The 18,934-nt window shown below is 50.0% G+C and overlaps 1 protein-coding gene across 2 annotated transcripts in view; it reads left to right on the plus strand.

Annotated features, from left to right (window-relative positions):
- PI4KA (phosphatidylinositol 4-kinase alpha) overlaps positions 1–18,934 on the plus strand; it is a 517,988-nt gene that overhangs the window by 360,562 nt on the left and 138,492 nt on the right. For both annotated transcript variants that reach the window (XM_078667865.1, XM_078667866.1), the window contains exon 29: positions 5,778–5,897. In XM_078667865.1, the coding sequence (XP_078523991.1) occupies positions 5,778–5,897 (120 nt within the window). The remainder of the gene's footprint in view (positions 1–5,777; positions 5,898–18,934) is intronic.

Genomic DNA, 18,934 nt, shown 5'->3' on the forward strand with positions numbered 1-18,934 from the left:
GGACTCCACCACTCTTCGGTCCACACGTCTTCGTCGTACCCCTGCTCTCCTTCTTCCGCTCCAGTCCGAGTGTCCTGCCACAATGCTCCGACGGCGTTCTGGTCCCTGGTCTCGGCTTTTCCCTGTTCTGGCGCTGCCACGGGGGCTGGACTTCCGGGGTCAGAGGGATGTACTTCCTCTGGACGCTGTTCTCTGGTTGGTTCCTGTAAGAGAGAGAAGGGCGGGGGTCCGGTTGGTATGGTTGCTGCTCCGAGCCCCGTTTCTGACACGGGGAAGTGTTCGCGGGGTTGCAGTCCCAGCGGAAAGGAAGGAGGTACGTGAGTGGGAGGCAGTGTCGAGGTAGGGGAGCCCGCTGCACCGTCTCACACCTAGTATGAGCCTGTAGGATCCTGCCTTTGATGTTATTCAGGTCACCTCATGTTCTCCCAGTGGAACGTTCCATGGATGATGTGTTACAGAATGTTGGGAGTCAGAAGTGCCAGTTGAGAAGGGCTGAGCAGCATGCTGGCTGAGCAGCCTGCTGACTGCTCCTGGTGGGGTTCTGTATTGGTATTAACTGCATGTCCTGTAACTAACTACAAATAAACATCTGAAGATCCTCTACACGTATGGACCTCGTTACTACATTTTGTTGTGCGACGAGCTTCAAGAGAAACTATGCGTACGGCATTTGACTAGTGAAATTGGACGCCTCAAGAAACTCCAAGGTAAAGAATTTCCTGTATCTTTTCTTCTCATCACTAGCAAACTGGCACCCTGAGCCCCACCAGTGACCTTGTCATCAGTCGACTCACCAGTGCCAGTTCCAGCTCTTCTTGTCCTGCTACCTTGGAAGAGGTGTCCCTCTCTTGCTACGGTGTCCCACTTCAGTGGCACAGTACGTTTCAGAGGAGTCACAAAAATTACTCTGTTTCCAAGTGCCCCAGGGATTCACTACTACACCCTACGGGGTACTTTCTAACTTCAAACCTTCATTGTCATCTGGGTTTGTGCCCGGCAAGGCAGGTGCCTATACTCTGTGTTTAAATGCTACAGTGAGCCTGCATCTAGACACAAACTACAGGTATCAGTCTATACAAAATGACATTGCCTGGACGAGCACTGGGTCTCATTTGTGTCCACTAAGTGGACACCGGCTCTGTCTTGCCATTAAATTATGCCGGTTTTGTGTGGAAACCATTTGGGTTAGGAGCACACTATTGCTTTCGTACGAAGTCGGCGACGCCCTGAACCCAAACTTAGCAGTTAACTCAACCCTAGCATGTACCCAACTCTAGCCCTGAACCCAACCATAGTCCTGGCCCTATCCTTAGTCCTGAGCCTAACCCTAGACTGATCCTAGCTCTGAACCCAAAATTAGAAATGAACCCATCCCTAGCCCTGAACCCATCCCTAACCCTGAACCCAACCCTAACCCTGAACCCAACCCTAGTCCTCGCCCTAACCCTAACCCAAGTCATGAGCCTAACCATATCTCTGAACCTAAAGTTAGCAGTAAACTCACTCTGCCCTGAAACAAACCGTACCCCCAAATCTAGTCCTAGCCCTGTACCCATCTGTGAACCTAACCCTATCACTAAGTGTGAGAGCTGGGTTTTAGTTGCAGTAACCCCCACACTTGTTGCCAGACTACTGATGCACTTTTGACTAGATGTGTCCTGGGTCCCTGCCAATCATGGTCCCAGGGCCTGTGTTCTTTCATAAAAACGAACCCAAACCCAATTGGCATCTCTGGCCACAGGTCAGCCCCTTGTAAATGGTACCACAGCTACCCAGGGCACTGTGACCAGGGAAGACCTCTAAGGGCTGCAGCACTTATTGTGCCACCCTTAGAGGCCCTGTGCCTTTACACACACACACACACTGCCTTTGCAGGCTGCGTGTTTTGGTGCAGAACAAAGTGAAGAGTCGCCATGGCACACATCCCTGTGTGCCATGCCTACAACCTACTGCCCTGGCATAGATCAGTCACCTCTCTAGCTGGATGCACTATACCAGTGGTGAGGGTACAGGTGCATGAGCCCTGTACCCCTACAGTGTCCAGGTCCATTCTTAGACATTGTAAGTGCAGTGCTGCCATTAAGAGTATATGGTGCTGGGAGTTTGTCATTACGAACTCCACAGCACCTAATGGCTACACTGAAAACTGAGAAGTTTGGTATGTAGGAAGCTGGCTCTGTATATACTATACCAAAGTGAGTTGTGGTGTGCACAGAGTCCAGTGGAACCCCATAGGTAAGCAGAGGTGAAGTTAGATAACACCTCATCTTCTATTTGTGGTAGAGTGGTCAAGCAGTATCACAGGACAGTGTTAAGCATTTGTTGTACACACTCAGTCAGCAAATGAATTCACACACTCAAAGACTGAACTTCAGACCAATTTGTTTTTGTTATAAAAATATTCTTTTAGTTAATTTATTTTCTAGAACCAAGAGAGCCTGGCACAGGTAAGCAATAAATACTTTAGAGTAGTAATGCAGTTTGTAAACAGTTTGAATTTGTAATTGTATATGCACTTTGTTTTGACTTACAGTATGGTTGCAGAGAAATGCAATACTATGTAAATACAGTAAATAGACTTGAATCGGCTTTTCAGTAAAATACCAGGTAAGTTACTTTTTAGATTACTTTTCTTACACAGAGTAGCATACCTGGATACTACTCTGGGGCATTACCTATAAACAGGTAAGTAAAAGAGTTTTTGTTAAACAGTACAATTTTAAAGAATTGCTTTAGTTTTTCAAACTCCACACAGAAACATTTCCAAGAAAAACAGTCAATGTTATCCAATGGAGTAAAATAGTGTTATTGGTGTTAAGGTAAGTATTTGGTAGTGGGAGTTGAGGTTCTGGGGGTAGACTCAAGGGTCCCCCGGGGTCAAGGATGCACTCTTGTTACACCCTCAGCGGCACTAGGTCGGCCGTGTACAGAGTGCTGAGGCCCAGTGTTATCCAATGGGCGATAGGGGACCTCTGGTTAGTGGCTGCCGACAAGCAGGCCACTTGGTTGTGAGATCTAAGCTCCTGGACTTTAGCCCGGGTTAAATGGGGAAACAAAGTAGGACAGATCTCAGGCAGTTCGTCTGGGTGACTTAGTTGGCAGCAAACAGGTCATCACGTGCGGCGTACCCCAGGGCTCCTCCCTGTCATCCCACCTGTTTAATCTCTATATCTTTCCCCTAATCCAGGTGACGGTGCTCAATTATGCAGACGACCTGCAGATACTCTTTACAATTGACAACTCGGAAGCATCCATTTCCATCTTTCAGTCAACAGTGAGGTTCATCCAAGCTTGGATGGACCAAAATCATTTGAAGCTGAACCCAGGAAAACCGAGCTGGTTCTCACAGGTGACAGTGTCAAACACTGGGGTTCACATTACTGGCCGACGGACATGGGTCAGGCACCAATCCCTTCCTCTTCGGCAAAGACACTTGGTGTCACCTTGAACAGTGACCTATCACTCAAAACACAAGTGGGTCAGGTGGTCTCCAAGTGTCTTTTCCAACTTAGGAAAATACGGAAGGTCCGTCGTCTTCTGACCCTGGAAGCTTTGACACAGGTGGTGATCGCCACCGTGATCTCTCACCTAGATTACGCAAACTCTATCTATCTGGGCCTCCCTCAGTACCTTCTGAAACGTCTTCAGATGGTACAAAACCATGCAGCCAGGCTGATTTTGAGTCAGCCCAGATGGCAATCAGCCACCCCCTTTTGAAGAAACTTCATTGGCTCCCTGTGGCTCAGCGCTGCACCTTCAAAGTTGGCTGCATGATTTTTAAAGCGCTTCATTGTCAAAGTCCTAAATTTATTACGAAACTTATTATGAAGCATGCCCCGTCCCGAAATCTGCGCTCGGCTCACCAAGGCCTTCTACAGATACCATCTTTTAAACGCAAACGCACAGGCGGTTGCAGATTCGGCACATTGGCCCCTTGCTTGTGGAATGCCTTCCCCCCTGAGATCCGGCTATGTCCGGACCTCATTTCATTTAGGAAAACCTTAAAGACCTGGTTCTACCAACAAGCATTTCATTAACTCTGCAGGCTTACAACTCTGACCTCGTCCTTTGTCTTCAATAGCGCCAGGAAACCAATGGGTGTCAGTGCGCTTAATAAATCATTATTAACATAACATAACACCATCAGCTGCACCAGGGCGGCTAGGTGCAGGGTACTGTTTCGACGTAGGGCGCCCTGTTGTTTGCAATGGGGAACCTCCGGTTTGCAACAGCACTGCAGGCTTGGGGACGAAGGTCTCCTGGGTGCGGCCACCATTTCCAGAGGTAAGTTGGGAAGTTAGGGGTTGGTTACGCACCGTCGATTTGGCCACCCAAGGCCATGGGGTGTCGGGTGCAGAGGTTGCCTTTTGGGGTCGGATTTTCTTACCACCTCCTGGTCGCGGTTGGGTGGACCTTCCGGATTTAGGCTGCAGGCGTCGCCTGGAGGTTTGAGGCAAGTCATTGGTTGCCGGATTGCGGGTTAGGATCGCTGGGGGGACTTCCTTGTGGTGTTTACCCACTCAAGCTCGGGCCGTGGACGGAGGGTGCAGAGTGGTGCAGATTTGCGGTGTCCGGCCAGAGCCAGAGGTTGTAGGTGAACAAATCTGGTCATCAAGGGAGACACAGTCTTTGAGGCTGAGGCAGGCGGGTCCTCCGGGGTGTTCGAGGTTGCTGGCTGCAAGACACACAGGGATTTCGCAAGAGCAGGTTCGCAGTGGAAACAGGCTGGTAGGGCTGGGGCCAATGTCATTGTGCGTCGTCCTCTTGTTAGCTTCTACACAGCTGTTTGGTCTTTGTTCTTCTTTTCTTGTAGTTTCTTCTGGTCTGAAGAAGCAAGGTTCAGGGGTGCCCTTAAATACTAGATTTAGGGGCATTACAGGTAGGTAAAAGGCAGGGACTAGTGGGTCCCTTCCCTGGGGTGGGTACACCCCTATTTTGCCACCCTCCAGTGGGAGCGGGGCATGAGCCTGTGCCTGGTTGGCTGAGCCCCCCCCCTATCTGCAGGATGACTTAGAGTTGTGCTTCACCTCGCCTCCTCCACCTGAGGGGTGGAGTTGGCAGAGGTGGCCAAACCTCTTTTCCTCTCTTGTTTTTCCCGCCAGTTCTCCCGCCCAAAGTGGGGGTCAGAACCTGTGAGGGCCAGTTGCTGAAAGCAGCAAGTGGCCTGGGGAAGCTCACAAAGGTGGCAAGTCTTTGAACCTTCCCCTTCGTGAACCCTGCCCATCCTGGGGAGTAGGCTTGGCACCTCATCCCAGAATGTGCATCTAACATTAGCCTGGAACCCAACCCATGCCCTGATCCCAATCCTGGCTCTGAGCCTAACCCTAGCCCTGAAACTAGCCGCAAATCTAACCTTACCCCTGAACCTAGCCGCGATCCTAACCTTAGCTAGGGACCCAACCCTAGGCATGAAGCCAATCCTAGTCCTGAACCTAGCCCTGAACCTTACTCTAGCCCTGAACCAAATCCTAGCAGTGAACCAACCAATAGCCCTGGCCCCAGCCCTGAACCTACCCCTAGCCCTGAATCCAGCTGCGAACTTGGCCCTTACCTGATAATTTCCTTAACACCTGATGAGGTTGTTACAACAATATAAAGATCCCAAGTATCTTTGTCCTGGTGACATTTTGGCCACTGTGTTGTTTGTTCAATGTTTTGGTGGTAAGCTGCATTCCAACATCTCTTCACACACTGCCAAATGTCTCAACTCATCTTGTTTAGCACTTGGAGTTTGGTTCCCTAAAAAAGGTCTTATTTACAATGCTTGTTTTTTCTAGGAATACCTGAACAAGCACCAGAACTGGGTGTCCGGACTATCACAGCACACAGGATTGGCCATGGCTACGGAGAGCATCCTTCACTTTGCAGGCTACAACAAGCAGAACACCACAATCGGGGTAAGTAGCTGGCTTCTCTTATAATCCATCATATTTGTAGTATAACATGTAGAGAGGTTAAACTGCGCATACATGGATTAATATACTAAGCACAGATTATGTGTACATCACACTCTTTAAAGAATGAATGGTTCTTATCTATGGGTGGTCTCTGCTTGGACTATTTATGCATTATCAATGGTAGAGAACTAAGACAACGAACATATTGATGTAGTGTATTTCTGCCTTTTGGGTGCATTGTCACCTGTAAAGAATAGAGCACCTGCATACATGAGTGGATAATCTGCATGTGCCTTGTGAGCATGATCTCAGTAGCGAACACATGGATGTATTCTATGCTTGGCCTGTGTGTGCATCATCAGCTGTAAATCATAGAGGGATTTGTAGTGTCTGTATGGCCTGTGTCTATATCGTCTGCTGTAAGAGTACAAAGCGTGCACTCGAGTGGATACTCTGCATGGCCTGTGTGTGCATCATAGAGTAGTAAACATATGGCTGTGTTCTGTTCTTGGCCTTGTGTGCATCGTCAGGCATAAGGAATGGAAGGCATGTGCTCATGAGTGGTTACTGAACTGGGGTGGCAGAGTGGGCTTAAGAACGATGATGGATTAAACTGTTGACTGGGTGTGAATGTTTGATTGGTTCAAATGCTCCGTCCATCACCACCCCCTTTTGTACCGTCCATCATCCCCTTTTGTATCGCCATGAGTGGATACTGTGCATGGCCTGTGTGTGTGCATCATCTGCTGCAGATAATAGTGTAGGAATGTGCCCCTTTTTGACATGGTCACCCCCACTTTTTTTTCTAATATCGGATGCAATTTTGACCAAAGCGCACTGGGTTCCTGCTAACCAGGTCCCCAGTGCTGGCACCCTTTCCCTAAAGCAAGGTAACAGTTCAGTTGTACCTCAGTCGGCAAGTACTTTACCTCCTCTGTAAGTCCCTAGTAAAGGATACCCCTGGTACCTAGGGCATGGGTACTAAAGAAGGTCCCTAAGGGCTGCATCATGTTTTGTGCCACCCTAAGGGACCCACCACCAAACGCATGCAGACTGTAGGTTGCCTGAAATTGTGCAAACAAGTGTGAAAACACGACATGGCAAACACGCTGTGTGCCATGCCCACAGACACTGCATGCAATATATGTAAGTCACCCTTATAGCAGGCCTTATAGCCCTAAGGCAGGTTGAATTATATTACATGTGAAGACATATCGGCATGAGCAGATATGCCCCTGTGCTGTCTAGTTCAGTTACTAGATAGTACACGTGAGCAGGGAAGCCATCTTAAGTATATGTACTGGGCACTGGTCATTACGAGTTCCCCAGCTGCATGATGGCTTAATAAATCCATGCCGATGGCAGAAATGGATTTATGAAAACATGCACGCAGTGGGCACCCAAAGATGCCCCCTGAAAACCAACCAGCCTCTTAGTGTGTGGCCTAACTCGTATCGTTCAGTTTGCCACCACAGACATGTTTCTGAGTCCCTGCAGGTGAGAGCAGGTGAGAACAATGACTGCCCTGCTGCCTTTGATATGCAACCCTGGCTGGTGAGGTCAAAATGCTTTTATCCCCATTTTGAAAAGTATGTAATTATAAGCTAAAACTCATAATATTAATAGGATTTCCATTGAATTAGAGCAAGCACATTTCTGATGATTTGATGGATACTTCTAACTGCAGACCCCACTATTTTAATTCTCCCAGGCTCTACATCTGGAACTTTCCCAGCAATTGCTCATGCACATCAACAGGTGGCACCCTTGAGCTCTGCAGCTACAATGCACCGCCTCTGGAAGTAACAACCTGGAGCTGTATATAGACACCATCATTGCTTGTCGACATTGGTTCTTTTCTTTCCATGCCCTTTAACTTGAATCCAAAGATCTACTCCCAAAGCAAGTTTTGGTGTTTCACCAACTCTGACATTTTTCTCTTGGCGATAAAGTGTTAGGAAAAGTGTGTACTCCAAAAACTACAGGATTCAAACTGTGCTATGACTGTAGGAAGGAGATGTCTGTCACAGATCTGCACAATATCTGCCTGTGGTGTCGGAGGTCTAAGCATGACTTAAAGTGCGCCCCTGATGCATCTGAATTCCATCTGTAATGCTCCTCTGAATAAGGAGTCCAAGAGGATTGAGGCATTTGGCAAACACATATTCTACTCTGCCAATCTGGCATTACAATCAGTAAATGCTGCTTCTTTAGTGGGTTCGTACACGCATGCCCTCTGGGACATGGCCAGGGTTATCTTGTTGGTGGTCCTGGAAGACCTTAGGGCCACTTTGGCTCAGATAATTCATGATGGACAAGACATGCTCAAGTATATGATTTAAGCTGGCCTAGATACCGCTGATTGACTGGGATGGGTGGTTGACACTGGTGTTGTCCTCAGTCGACAGTCATGGATGTGTTCTACAGGATATTCTGGAGATGTGCAAGCCACTCGTGGATATTCCCTTTGATGACTCATGCCTTTTTATTTTTTTTAAATTCTTTTTATTTTAGTAATGAAACAAAACACGGTAAGCAAGTTACATATTCTCGAGTCTGCTACGGTACCAGCAATACATTGACATTACAGCATATGCACATATATATAACCAAGGAGAAGTCGATTTAATCAGTGTCCTCTGAGCCGGTCTGCGGGGCATGCGGAGGCTCGCAGATAGTCCCCCTAACTCATTCCAGCATGTCCATATTTCTCTCCATTTTCGAGGGCACCCTCTTGCTACATACACAGTCTTTTCTTGTAGCATACACCAATCCATGTCGGATTGCCAATCAATTAGTTTTGGTGGCTTGGGGGCACCCCATAGTCTAGCGATGTTCCTTTTTGCCACCATCTGCCCAAGCGTCACCCATATTCTTCCTTTTGGAGAGAGATCCGTGGGCTCCCAGATGTTCAGAAGGCATCTCTTAGTCTCTGGGCGAATTTCCACCTCCCACACCTCCTGCATACATTGCACCACCCTCCTCCAGTACCTTTGCACCTGCAGACACTCCCATATTATATGGAAAAAGGTGCCCGTGCCCCCACATCCCCTCCTGCAGAGTCCGTCACCTCCTCTCCCCATCATTTGTAATGTAGTACATGAGATATATACCCTGTGCAGTATTTTCAGTTGGACTAGTCGTAGTCGAGCCGAGATCGCCACCTCCCTAGGGGAGGCAAGAGCATACGACCATTCTTCTTCGTCAATCTCCAACCCGTCAGCGACCCATTTCTCTTTTAGGGGAAGGAGCGAGTCAGGGGGGTTATTGATTAGTTTTTTGTATGTGAGAGAGATGGCGTGTTCTGTCATGTGGCCATCTAGTAATCTGTCTTCGAGTGGGGAAATCTGAGGCAGTGTAGTGTCTGGTGGAATATTCGCCTGCAGGGAATGCCGCACTTGCATGTATCTAAAGTATTCAGTTCGTGCAAGTTCATATGTCTCTTGTAAGTGGGCGAATGTATGGATCCCCTTGGGGCCCCAGATGTCTTTAATTTGTGAAATTCCGATTAGGTCCCAGTTACGGAACCCCTTAGTGTGCTCCAAGTTGCCCAGTTTTTCGGAGGCCCATAGAGGTGTAGCCATTGTAAGGACGTCCGACCACCCGAGTTTCTTCTGTGCGATGTGCCAAATCTGTACTGAGTGTCGTGTCGGTCCAGTGAGTCGGTGTGTGCCCGGTTTGGAGTAGATTGCAATCTCATAATTCCCTCCCGGAAGCAACCATCTGTCCATCCCGTACCCGGGATCCTTGGCGTCCCTATACATTCCCTGGTTAATCGCTGAGAGGTGTGCTGCCCAGTAATATTTACGGATATCAGGGAGGGCTATCCCACCGTCATACCACCCCAGTGTGAGTTTTCGCAATGCGATTCTAGGCGCTCCGGCCCAGAGGAGGTCGCGCTGTGCCGTTTCGATGGCCACAAAGTACTTGTTAGGGACCAGGTCAGGATAATTCTGCAGGGCGTAGAGAAATCGTGGCAGTGCCATCATTTTAAAGAGGGCTGCTCGGCCCAACAGTGACAATGGGAGTTTCTGCCAGGATTTAGCATTGCGTTGGAGCCGTCTCAGAGGCGGTAACAGTTTTTCTCATACCGCAGAGTCTCGTCTGTGGTAACGAAGACTCCTATGTATATGAAACCGTCCTCTGCCACTGTTATGGGACACGAGGCGGGAAGCTTCGGAGGGTCGCCATGGAGGACATATAGGTGAGATTTGCTCCAGTTGATGTGGAAGCCGGAGTTACGTCTGAAGCTTGCGAAGATATCAAGTGCCGCCATTATAGATCTTTGCGGTTTGGAGAGCTAAAGAATGATATCGTCGGCGTAATGGGAGATTTTGTCTTCCCATCCTTCCGTCCAGGCTATCCCTTTAAGGTAAACATCCTGTCTTATCCAGGCCACGAGTGGTTCAAGGGAGAGTGCAAATAGAAGGGGAGACAGAGGGCAGCCTTGTCTTGTTCCTCTTCCCAGGGTAAAAACCTCCAAGACCTTGTTGTTTACAAGTACCTGCGCCAACGGTCCCGTGTAGAGGAGACGGACCCAGGCTATAAAATTAGGTCCGAAGCCCAGTTTGCGAAGGACTGTAATCATGTAGGGCCACTCTAAGGTGTCAAAAGCCATGGTGGCGTCAAGCGAGACCACCACCACGTCTTCCTTCAACCGCCGTCTGATGTTAAGTGCGGTATTGCGGTGGGGCATGGACCCGGATTGGTCCGGATGAACCAGGGTAGGAAGGACCGATTGAAGTCGGTTCGCAAGTGTTTTTGCTAGAATTTGTGGCTCTGCATTGAGCAGCGAGATTGGTCTATACGAGGCACAGAGTTCTTTAGGTTTCCCCTCTTTAGGTATAACAACTACGGTAGCTATGCGTTGGTCTCGCGGCAACAGTCCCGTCTCTTTGCTTTTTCCGAACATGTGCTTAAGGTGTTTACTGAGGACATCTGGTTGCAGCTTGTAAAGCTCTATAGGGAGGCCGTTGGGTCCTAAGGCTTTGCCCGAACGAAGTTCTACTATGGCACGATTAAGTTTGGCATCAGTAAGTGGGCTCTCAAGGGCCTCCCGATCCTCATCTACTAAGCACGGCATTCGGATGTCCTTCAGGAGGTCTACCGAATCCTCCTCTGGACGGTCTGACTCACGGCTATAGATCTGTTTGAAATGTATGGCGAATTCTGCCACTATCTCCCGGGGCTCAGTGACTACAGTACCTGATGTCGTGTGTATTTCCGGCACTATCTTCCCGGCCTGCTGCTTTTTATCAAGCCACGCTATAAGTTTTCCGGCTTTATCGCCCTGGTTATATAGCCTACCCATCTTGTGTCTTGTTACCGATTGGGCCTGCTGGGCTACCAATTCTTTATATTCCGCTGTTTTTAGCTGCAATCTATGTCGCACCTCTGTGGTCCTGCTGTCACGTGCTTCCCTTTCCAAATCGCCTAGATCCGCCTCAACCGAGGCGACCTGTTTTTTCTTTTCGTTCAGCACACCAGAGATGGCCGATAGTGCCTCTCCTCTGATCACGGTCTTAAAGGCCTCCCACAGGGTGGCAGGGGAGTCAACCGATCCCTCATTACGTTCGAAATACTGGGTAATGGACTCGGTTAGCTTCTTCCTAATGTCTCTGTTTTTTAAACGCCAGGCATTTATTGGTGCGATGCAGCCCTCCCGGCGGGTCCCGAATGTTATGTGTGTAAAGACCGGCGAGTGGTCCGATATACCCCGGGTGAGGTGTATGGCTTCGTGTACTGTTGTGTCGGGTTGTAGTAGAGTAAGGATGTAATCAAGGCGGGAGAAGGAATGATGTGGCCCAGAAAAGAAAGTGAAGTGGCTATCTGTGGGGTGAAGCAGGCGCGATACGTCTGTAAGCCCGAAGGCATCAAGGAAGTCAGCCAGCCATTTCTGCCCTTGAGGTATGTCTCTGGGAGGTCGTCTGTCCTGGGTTCCTGACACCACTGCGTTATAGTCACCCCCCATAACTAGTTTACCGTCCGGGAGGGAAAGAAGCAGTTTGCCCAGGTCTGTGTAAGCTTGAGTTTGGAGGCCAGGCGGGACATATACTGAAAGTAGGTTCAACGTGTAACCCTCCCATCTCCCGGACACTGCTGCAAATCGACTCTGCGGGTCTGACTCAGTATGTTCTATGTGGAGGGGCAATGAGCGACGCAACAGGATCCCCACACCCCTCGAGCCGGATGTGAAGCCTGAATGGGCTGCAAGAGTGTAACCCCATCGGTTGAGGGCCTGACATGTGTTCCCCATAAGGTGCGTTTCTTGCAGCATGACTGCGTCTGGCTGGTATCATTTGATGAACTGCAAGACTATGGTGCGTTTAAGTCTGTCGCCTAACCCGTTGACATTCCAGCTCAGCACTTTAAGACTTTTCTCCCATCTCCTAGCCATAACCATTGCTGTGTGAGATTGCTTGTCCCCGTACACTGGCATCCCCACCGACTCTGCACTTGCTTGCTATGCTTGACCGTACAACTTTCCCAACTCCCCATCCACCCCTACCCCCCACTCGGCAATCACATTTAGTACAAACGCTCATTTTTGATGCAAACATGTGGCCCCCCTTCCCACCCCTTGACTACCCGTATCGTCTCCACCCCCCCGTACAACAGATCCCCCCACCCTGCTCCCTGCTCCGTGGGTTTCAAACTATCCACCACCCCAATTAGCAGAGCGCCTGTCGCCCAACCTTGCCCGGAGAGTGAGACCCCCTCCAAGGAAACTCTGTGTGGGAAACGAGGGCCGGCCCCGTCCCTGGCCGCCACACCCGCCGCGTCCCAGAAAATTGAAACCCTCAGGTCACAGAGCATTTAATGGCTGTTAAGAAGTCTCGGAGCCCCCGGGCAAACACGTGTGCTACCCAGCCACATCGTCCCAAAGATTCCACAAAGTTTTTGTGTATACGTTACTGTTCGATGGAGTCTGATGCGAATGTGCATATCTTCATCGCGCTGTGTTGTCTCGGGCTGAGTCCCAACGGGGACTATTCGACCTGGAACGCCAGGAACGCTGGCTCTGCTCATCCCCTTCCGACCGTTCCACAGCGTACCCCGGAGAGGGAGCTCTGAATTCCCGCCAATTGCCGCCATCTTGCCTCGCCTGTGCCTCCAGCTCCGCTGTGTCCAACCATTCCTGCACTGCTGCTGGCGACATGAAGAAGAGGGATTTGCCTCCTGCGATAATTTTCAGCCTTGCTGGGAAAAACATCATATACTTAAGTCCACGTTCTCGGAGCGTCGCTTCCACCCCCTGGAAGGAGCGCCGTTCCTGCTGAACCTGAAGCGTGAAGTCCTGTAGCCCCCTCATATTGAAGGTCTCCTTGTTGTCTAGCGGCCTGGAGGATTGCATCCCGATCCCAATAGTTAAGTACTTTAGCAATAATTGTTCTCGGTGGGGCCCCTGGTTTGGGTTTCGGGATCGGGGCTCGGTGAGCCCGTTCGATAGGGAAGATCTTCGATAGTCTCTTAGGCTTCAGGTGGCGGAGGACCAGGTCTTCAAGGAAAAGCTCCATACTATCCCCCTCCAGTCCTTCCGGTACACCTACCACGCGTATGTTGCTCCTCCGTGCCCTCCCTTCCTGGTCCTCGAGCTTCAAAGCCATCTGCCGGTGTTGGTGAACGAGCTCGTTTACCCTGCTCTCCAGCCGTTTTTCAGAGGCCTGTAGCGTCTTAATGTCCGCCTCGTTGGTCTTGGATCTGTCTGTGGTTTTTTCCAGGTCTGCGCGCAGCAGGTTCACCTCGATCGAGATTTTGTCCATCTTTGTCTCGAGGTTGGTGCCGAGGGTCTGGATTGCAGTCATTATGGAGGTCAAGGGAGGGTTCCGCCTGGGCCCTGCCATCCTTCGCCGCCCCACCGGTCTGTGGTTGTGTTGTTGGCACTGCGTATTTATCCAGTTTATTAGTCTGGGTCACCGTTCCGCCTTTGGGCCGCATGGCTGACCAGGGCGATCACGAGTCCGGTGGTGGTGCCGTCTGTCCGTAGCAGTAGCAGTCCGTGGGTCTGCGCCGTTCAGGGTCATGCACTGTAATGTGGCCAGCAGCCGCCGTCGCGAAGAGCCCTTCTCAGGGTATCTCAAGTGGTCTGGGGCTGCCCACGGATGTCTTGCGGCACCTAGCAATGACCAGTCATAGTCAACGGCGTAGCGGCCCCTCGCACGTCACCCGCTGTGATCGCTTTCGCCCCTTTTCCTAGAGGGTCCTTTGCGGCCCCTACCTTCGCCGAGGTGTAGCGCTGTGTTCCGGGTTTGGGCGTCTGAGCGCTGGCTATGAGGCAGTTATGTCCGACCCCACCTCGGGGCCCGCCACGGCCCGGGCCATCCTATCTGCGCGCCAAGGCGATTATCTTTTGGGGCAGTCTTCACTCACGCGTTAGTCCCCCAGGGGCTGCGCCGGATCGTGGCTCCTTGTATGAGTCACCGGGTCCACCGCTGCTGTCCGTGCCCCGGGCCGGCGACGCTCCAGGCTCCTCCAGGCCGTGGCCCCCGCACAGCGCGCCGAGCGTGGCCACGCCCTCCGCTGATTTCGCGCCGCCCGCGCCGTAGGCCGCGAGCCCGGACCTCGATTTGGGCGGCAGGCGGCACCAGGGCTAGAGGTCTCAACCCCCGGCTAGCCGCCGAGAACTCCGACCACGGCGCTGAGCGTCCCGTGGGTCCCGGGGCTCCGCTCCAAACGCACAGCTGTAGCACCTTGCCTGAGGGAGCTGATGTGCCGATGACAGTGCGCTCCAGCGAGGATAGTGGTCCGGATTTTGAGGGGACAACAGAGGTCCCGGCGGAGCTCGGGCTTTAGGCGGCAATTTTCGACGGTGCCTGGCCACGGCCCGACTCATGCCTTTTAAGTAAAAAAGGTGATTCTGCTTTGAGATCTTTTAAAGAAAGCAGAGCCACGGTGTTCTCTCTGAGTGTGTTAACCAATGTTCTAGCGAAAGCCCAGCTCCATACCAATCTATTGTAGTTCAGGGACATTCCTCTGGCTCTGAAGGCATTTATGCCATCCTTCAACAAGAGGCTGTTGCAGGTTCTCTTGGAGAGTATCACTGCCTTGCGGTACTTCAATAAACAGGGTGGAGTGGGGTTTAGGGTCCTGTGGCAGGTGGCTCTGCAGCTCTGGAGATGATTGGGGAATCAGGACTTTTTTCCAGTTTGTGAACCACCTTGCAGGTCTTTGAATGGGTAGCAGGTGGCGCTTGGCAGAACAAGCATGGGCCTACATGAGGTGGTGCAGGCCATCTTCCAGCAGTGCAAAGAATCCTGTTTCACAGTCTAATGCACAGCGCCAAACGTTTTGCTGATTGCAGTCCCTGCAAGAACACATGCTAGAATTGCAACATGGGACTCCTGTACGTCTTTCCGACCCTGCCTCTCCTTCCTTCAGTTCTGAAAAAGATCAGGAATGAATAGACCCAAGTCATCTTAATTGCTTCAGATTTGGCTAGTTAGGTGTACTTCCCGGAACTTCAGGACATGGGCTTCTGTCCTGTGATTAGTCTACCATTTTAGGAGGATCTTCTGTGGTAGTAGCAGGGCAGGGGCCTTCACTCAGATCTACGCATTCTACACCTTTAAACATGGGGATCAAGCAGCAGCAGTTGACTGTGCTTGATCTTTCGCCTGACGTGGTGTATATCATCCTCGCAGCCAAGTGTCCTTCCACAAAGTCCTTTTATGCTAGATACTGGGACGTTTGTGTACTGGTGTGGTATCATCAAGACTGACCCTTTACATGCTAAACTATCAAATATTATTTTTGTTTTAATTTTGTCTTTGGCACAACATGGTTATATGTCAACCATTTTAGCTTTTCTGCATTTGCCGGACCAATCGTCCTTGTTTAAATCACCTGTTGTGAAGAGGTTTATAAAAGGTTTGCTACAAATATTTCCTCCCAAACCATCTTAGATGCCACAGTGGGACTCTAACTTGGTCTTCACATTTCTAATTTGTACACCTTTTGAGCCTATGCACAGCTGCTCGCTCCGCCTTCCAACTTAAAAGACCGTTTTCCTCATGCGATTACTTCAGCTCGCCATTTAATTGAACTTCAGGCACTGATGGGGCAACCTCCCTATCCCACCTTTGTTCTGTACAAAATGGTGCAGAGGACTCGTGCAGCCTTCTTTCCTAAAGTCATGACTTTCCTCCACGTTTGGCCATCCATCACGTGCAGGCCTTCTTTACCCCCACCTCACCCCTCAAAAGGGCTTTAAGCGATATTGATCGTCCCAAAGAACACTGTAGGGATGATCAGCTTTTTATCGGGTTTGCCATGGTGCAGAAAGGGCATGCTATGCAGAGGTTGAGGTGGATAGTCCTCTGCAATGCTCTGGCCAAGAAGCAGACGTGGGAAATCCGAGAGCCCATTCCACCAAGGCTGAGTCTACTGCCGCTGTATTGGCACTCGGGAGTGCCTGTCCTTGCCATCTGCCAAGCTGTGACATAAGTGCCAGTGCAGAAGTTCACAAAGCCCTACTGCCTTGAAAGTCAGGTCTGGCAGGAAGGTCTTTTCGCCCTCTCAGTCCTGCATAACATTTGGTCTGATTCCACTACAGAGGCTCTCCGCCTGTGGAGGTACTGCTTTATATCTATAGTAAGATGGAAAACCTGAGGTTAAAGTATCCATTAGTAACGATCTTGCTGGTGGATTCTTGAGCTAATCATAGATTCCTCACTGCCCTCCCACCCCCTGTTCTGTAGCGTGGTATCTTTTTAACATTTGAAAGTGTCCCAAATAAGAAATCTGCACACTGTTACCGACAGTTGTTCACACTTCCATCTGAGGGCATGGAAAGGGAAAAATAAGAAACTCACCAGCACCCAGGGGAGGCATTTACATGTGGTTCCTCTCTGTCTCTTCTGGGGCAGTACAGATCCAGTGTGAAGCCACCAGGCGCCCCCTTGTTGTGCAAATGAGCATTGCTGGAGAAGAGTTCCTGGATCCAGTCTGACACCCTGGGAGTATTCAAAAGTGTAGACTCTGTCCTTGGGTGGAATAGTAACTTGAAAGAACATTACCGAGGGTAAGTAACTTATTCATTGTGTGTACCTTTGCCTTCTGTTCTACACCATGAGATAGTATTTGAGTAAGAGTTAGTGTTGACTCTTGTTTCTAATGCTGGAGCAAAGTATCCGCACCATCTGTCCAAGATGTTGCAAATCCTGTTCCGTATAATCATTCAGTTAATGTGAATGAATAGCAAAGGGTGAGTCAGAAAAAAATAAGGGATTGAAGGTGAGCAATCAGAGCCTGAAAGTAAATTTGTCCAGCTCACACAGTTAGACTTTGACATTTGTGGTTTCAGAAAACTAGTCTATACCTCAACGACACTCCATTGTGTTTCTTCACCCAACAACCTTCAAGGATTGATGACCAGTGCTAAACTCCCAAAGCGTTGGTACTCTGCACCCTGCGGGGTGATGTTTCCACTGTTGATCCTGATTGAATGTAGATTGCTGGAGGCAGATAGAATGGATGCCCTTCCAACACTGCTCACATTGTAAAGCAAAATACCAATAGATGGCCCATAATGACGAATGCCAGTTTCACGTTTCTCCGGATCACGATGACTCCTCCTGTGAGTCTGTCTCGCCTGTGAGGAAATCACATCAGACCAGTGAGTTTTTGCATTGGTTCACCACAGCTACTGCCTACAACTTATCCCAACCGCTCCCAACATTCCACCCTGCACACATGTACTCAGCAGCGATCATCTGCGCCTCCTAAAGGAAGAAGTACAAGTGCTCCTTCAGAGAGTGCCTCCACATCATCACCAAAAAGGCATGTACTCCTTTACGTCCTTATTCCCAAAAAGGCAGCTTCCTGATACCTATTCTGAACCTTTGGCCTCTAAACCAGTACATCCTATCGGAGTATTTCTGTAGAACAGCCCTGCAGGATGTCATCCCTCTACTTCAACATGACGATTACATGACGACGCTCAAGGGCTCCTGCCTTGAAATACCCATCCATACTATTAATCTGTTGTACCTTCACTTCGTAGAAAACTGACATTTCTACCAATACAAAATATTTATTTTTGGGTAACCACAGCTCTATGAGTATTCATGATGTGTCTAGCAGTCATGGCTGCACTCCTGCCAAGGGAATAACTCGTGTCTTCGCCGACCATGAGGTTTGGATTATCAAGAGTGGTTGCAGGCAGCAATGCCTGGCCCACACACAAGAATCAATGTGCCTAGCTCCACAGCCTAGGATAAAAGCTTCCAAGTCCCACTTTGCACTACTCCAGATCCAGCCTTCCCTTGGATCAGCCCTGAATGCAGTTGCAGTGAAAGCCTTTCCCAGCCAAGCAGAAATATTGACATTTCAGCATTTGATGCCTTTTTTACAGCCCAGTCGTCAACTCACAGTCAGAACAGTGATGGCTACATGCATTTCTATTGTACCCCATTACAGGCTCTGAATGCATCCCCCTACAGGAGTGCCTTGCAGTGTAATTGTCACAGGATGAGGGTCACTCGGAAGATTTAGTCTGGTGAAAGCCAGCTCTCACCACTCTCTGCATTAGTGGAAGAGCAGCAACCTGTTGCAGGGCTGGCGACCATTACTACGATTCGGATGTGCATCTCAACATCTTCGTCCAGAGGATGTGGCCCTTCGCAATGCCAGGCAAACCACATCAGCTACATTGAGCTGCTAGCCGTACACCTAGCCCTCAAAGCCTTCCTCCGGGGGTTCGAGGGAAGGTAGTACTCATCAAGACAGACAGCAGGACTGCCAGGAATTGCTGACAAAAATAGGGCAGCAAACACTCTGCACAACTTTCAGTAGTAGCGCAATGAGATCTGGCACTGGGTGATCTGCCACCACATACACCTCTTAGTGGAGCATTTTCCTGTGTTGGACAATAGCTGGCCTCAGCAGGACGCATCAGCATATCCATGGGTGGCAAGTCCACCCACCCCCAAAACCTACACAAATACTTCCACTGTTGGGGCACACCGCAAGTAGACCTGTTCACCACCCTGAGAACGCACAATGCCTAAACTTTGCTTCCACATACCCACGCCTACTGT

The sequence above is a fragment of the Lissotriton helveticus genome, chromosome 11 (assembly GCF_964261635.1).
Source record: "Lissotriton helveticus chromosome 11, aLisHel1.1, whole genome shotgun sequence".
Taxonomy (NCBI): Eukaryota; Metazoa; Chordata; class Amphibia; order Caudata; family Salamandridae; genus Lissotriton; species Lissotriton helveticus.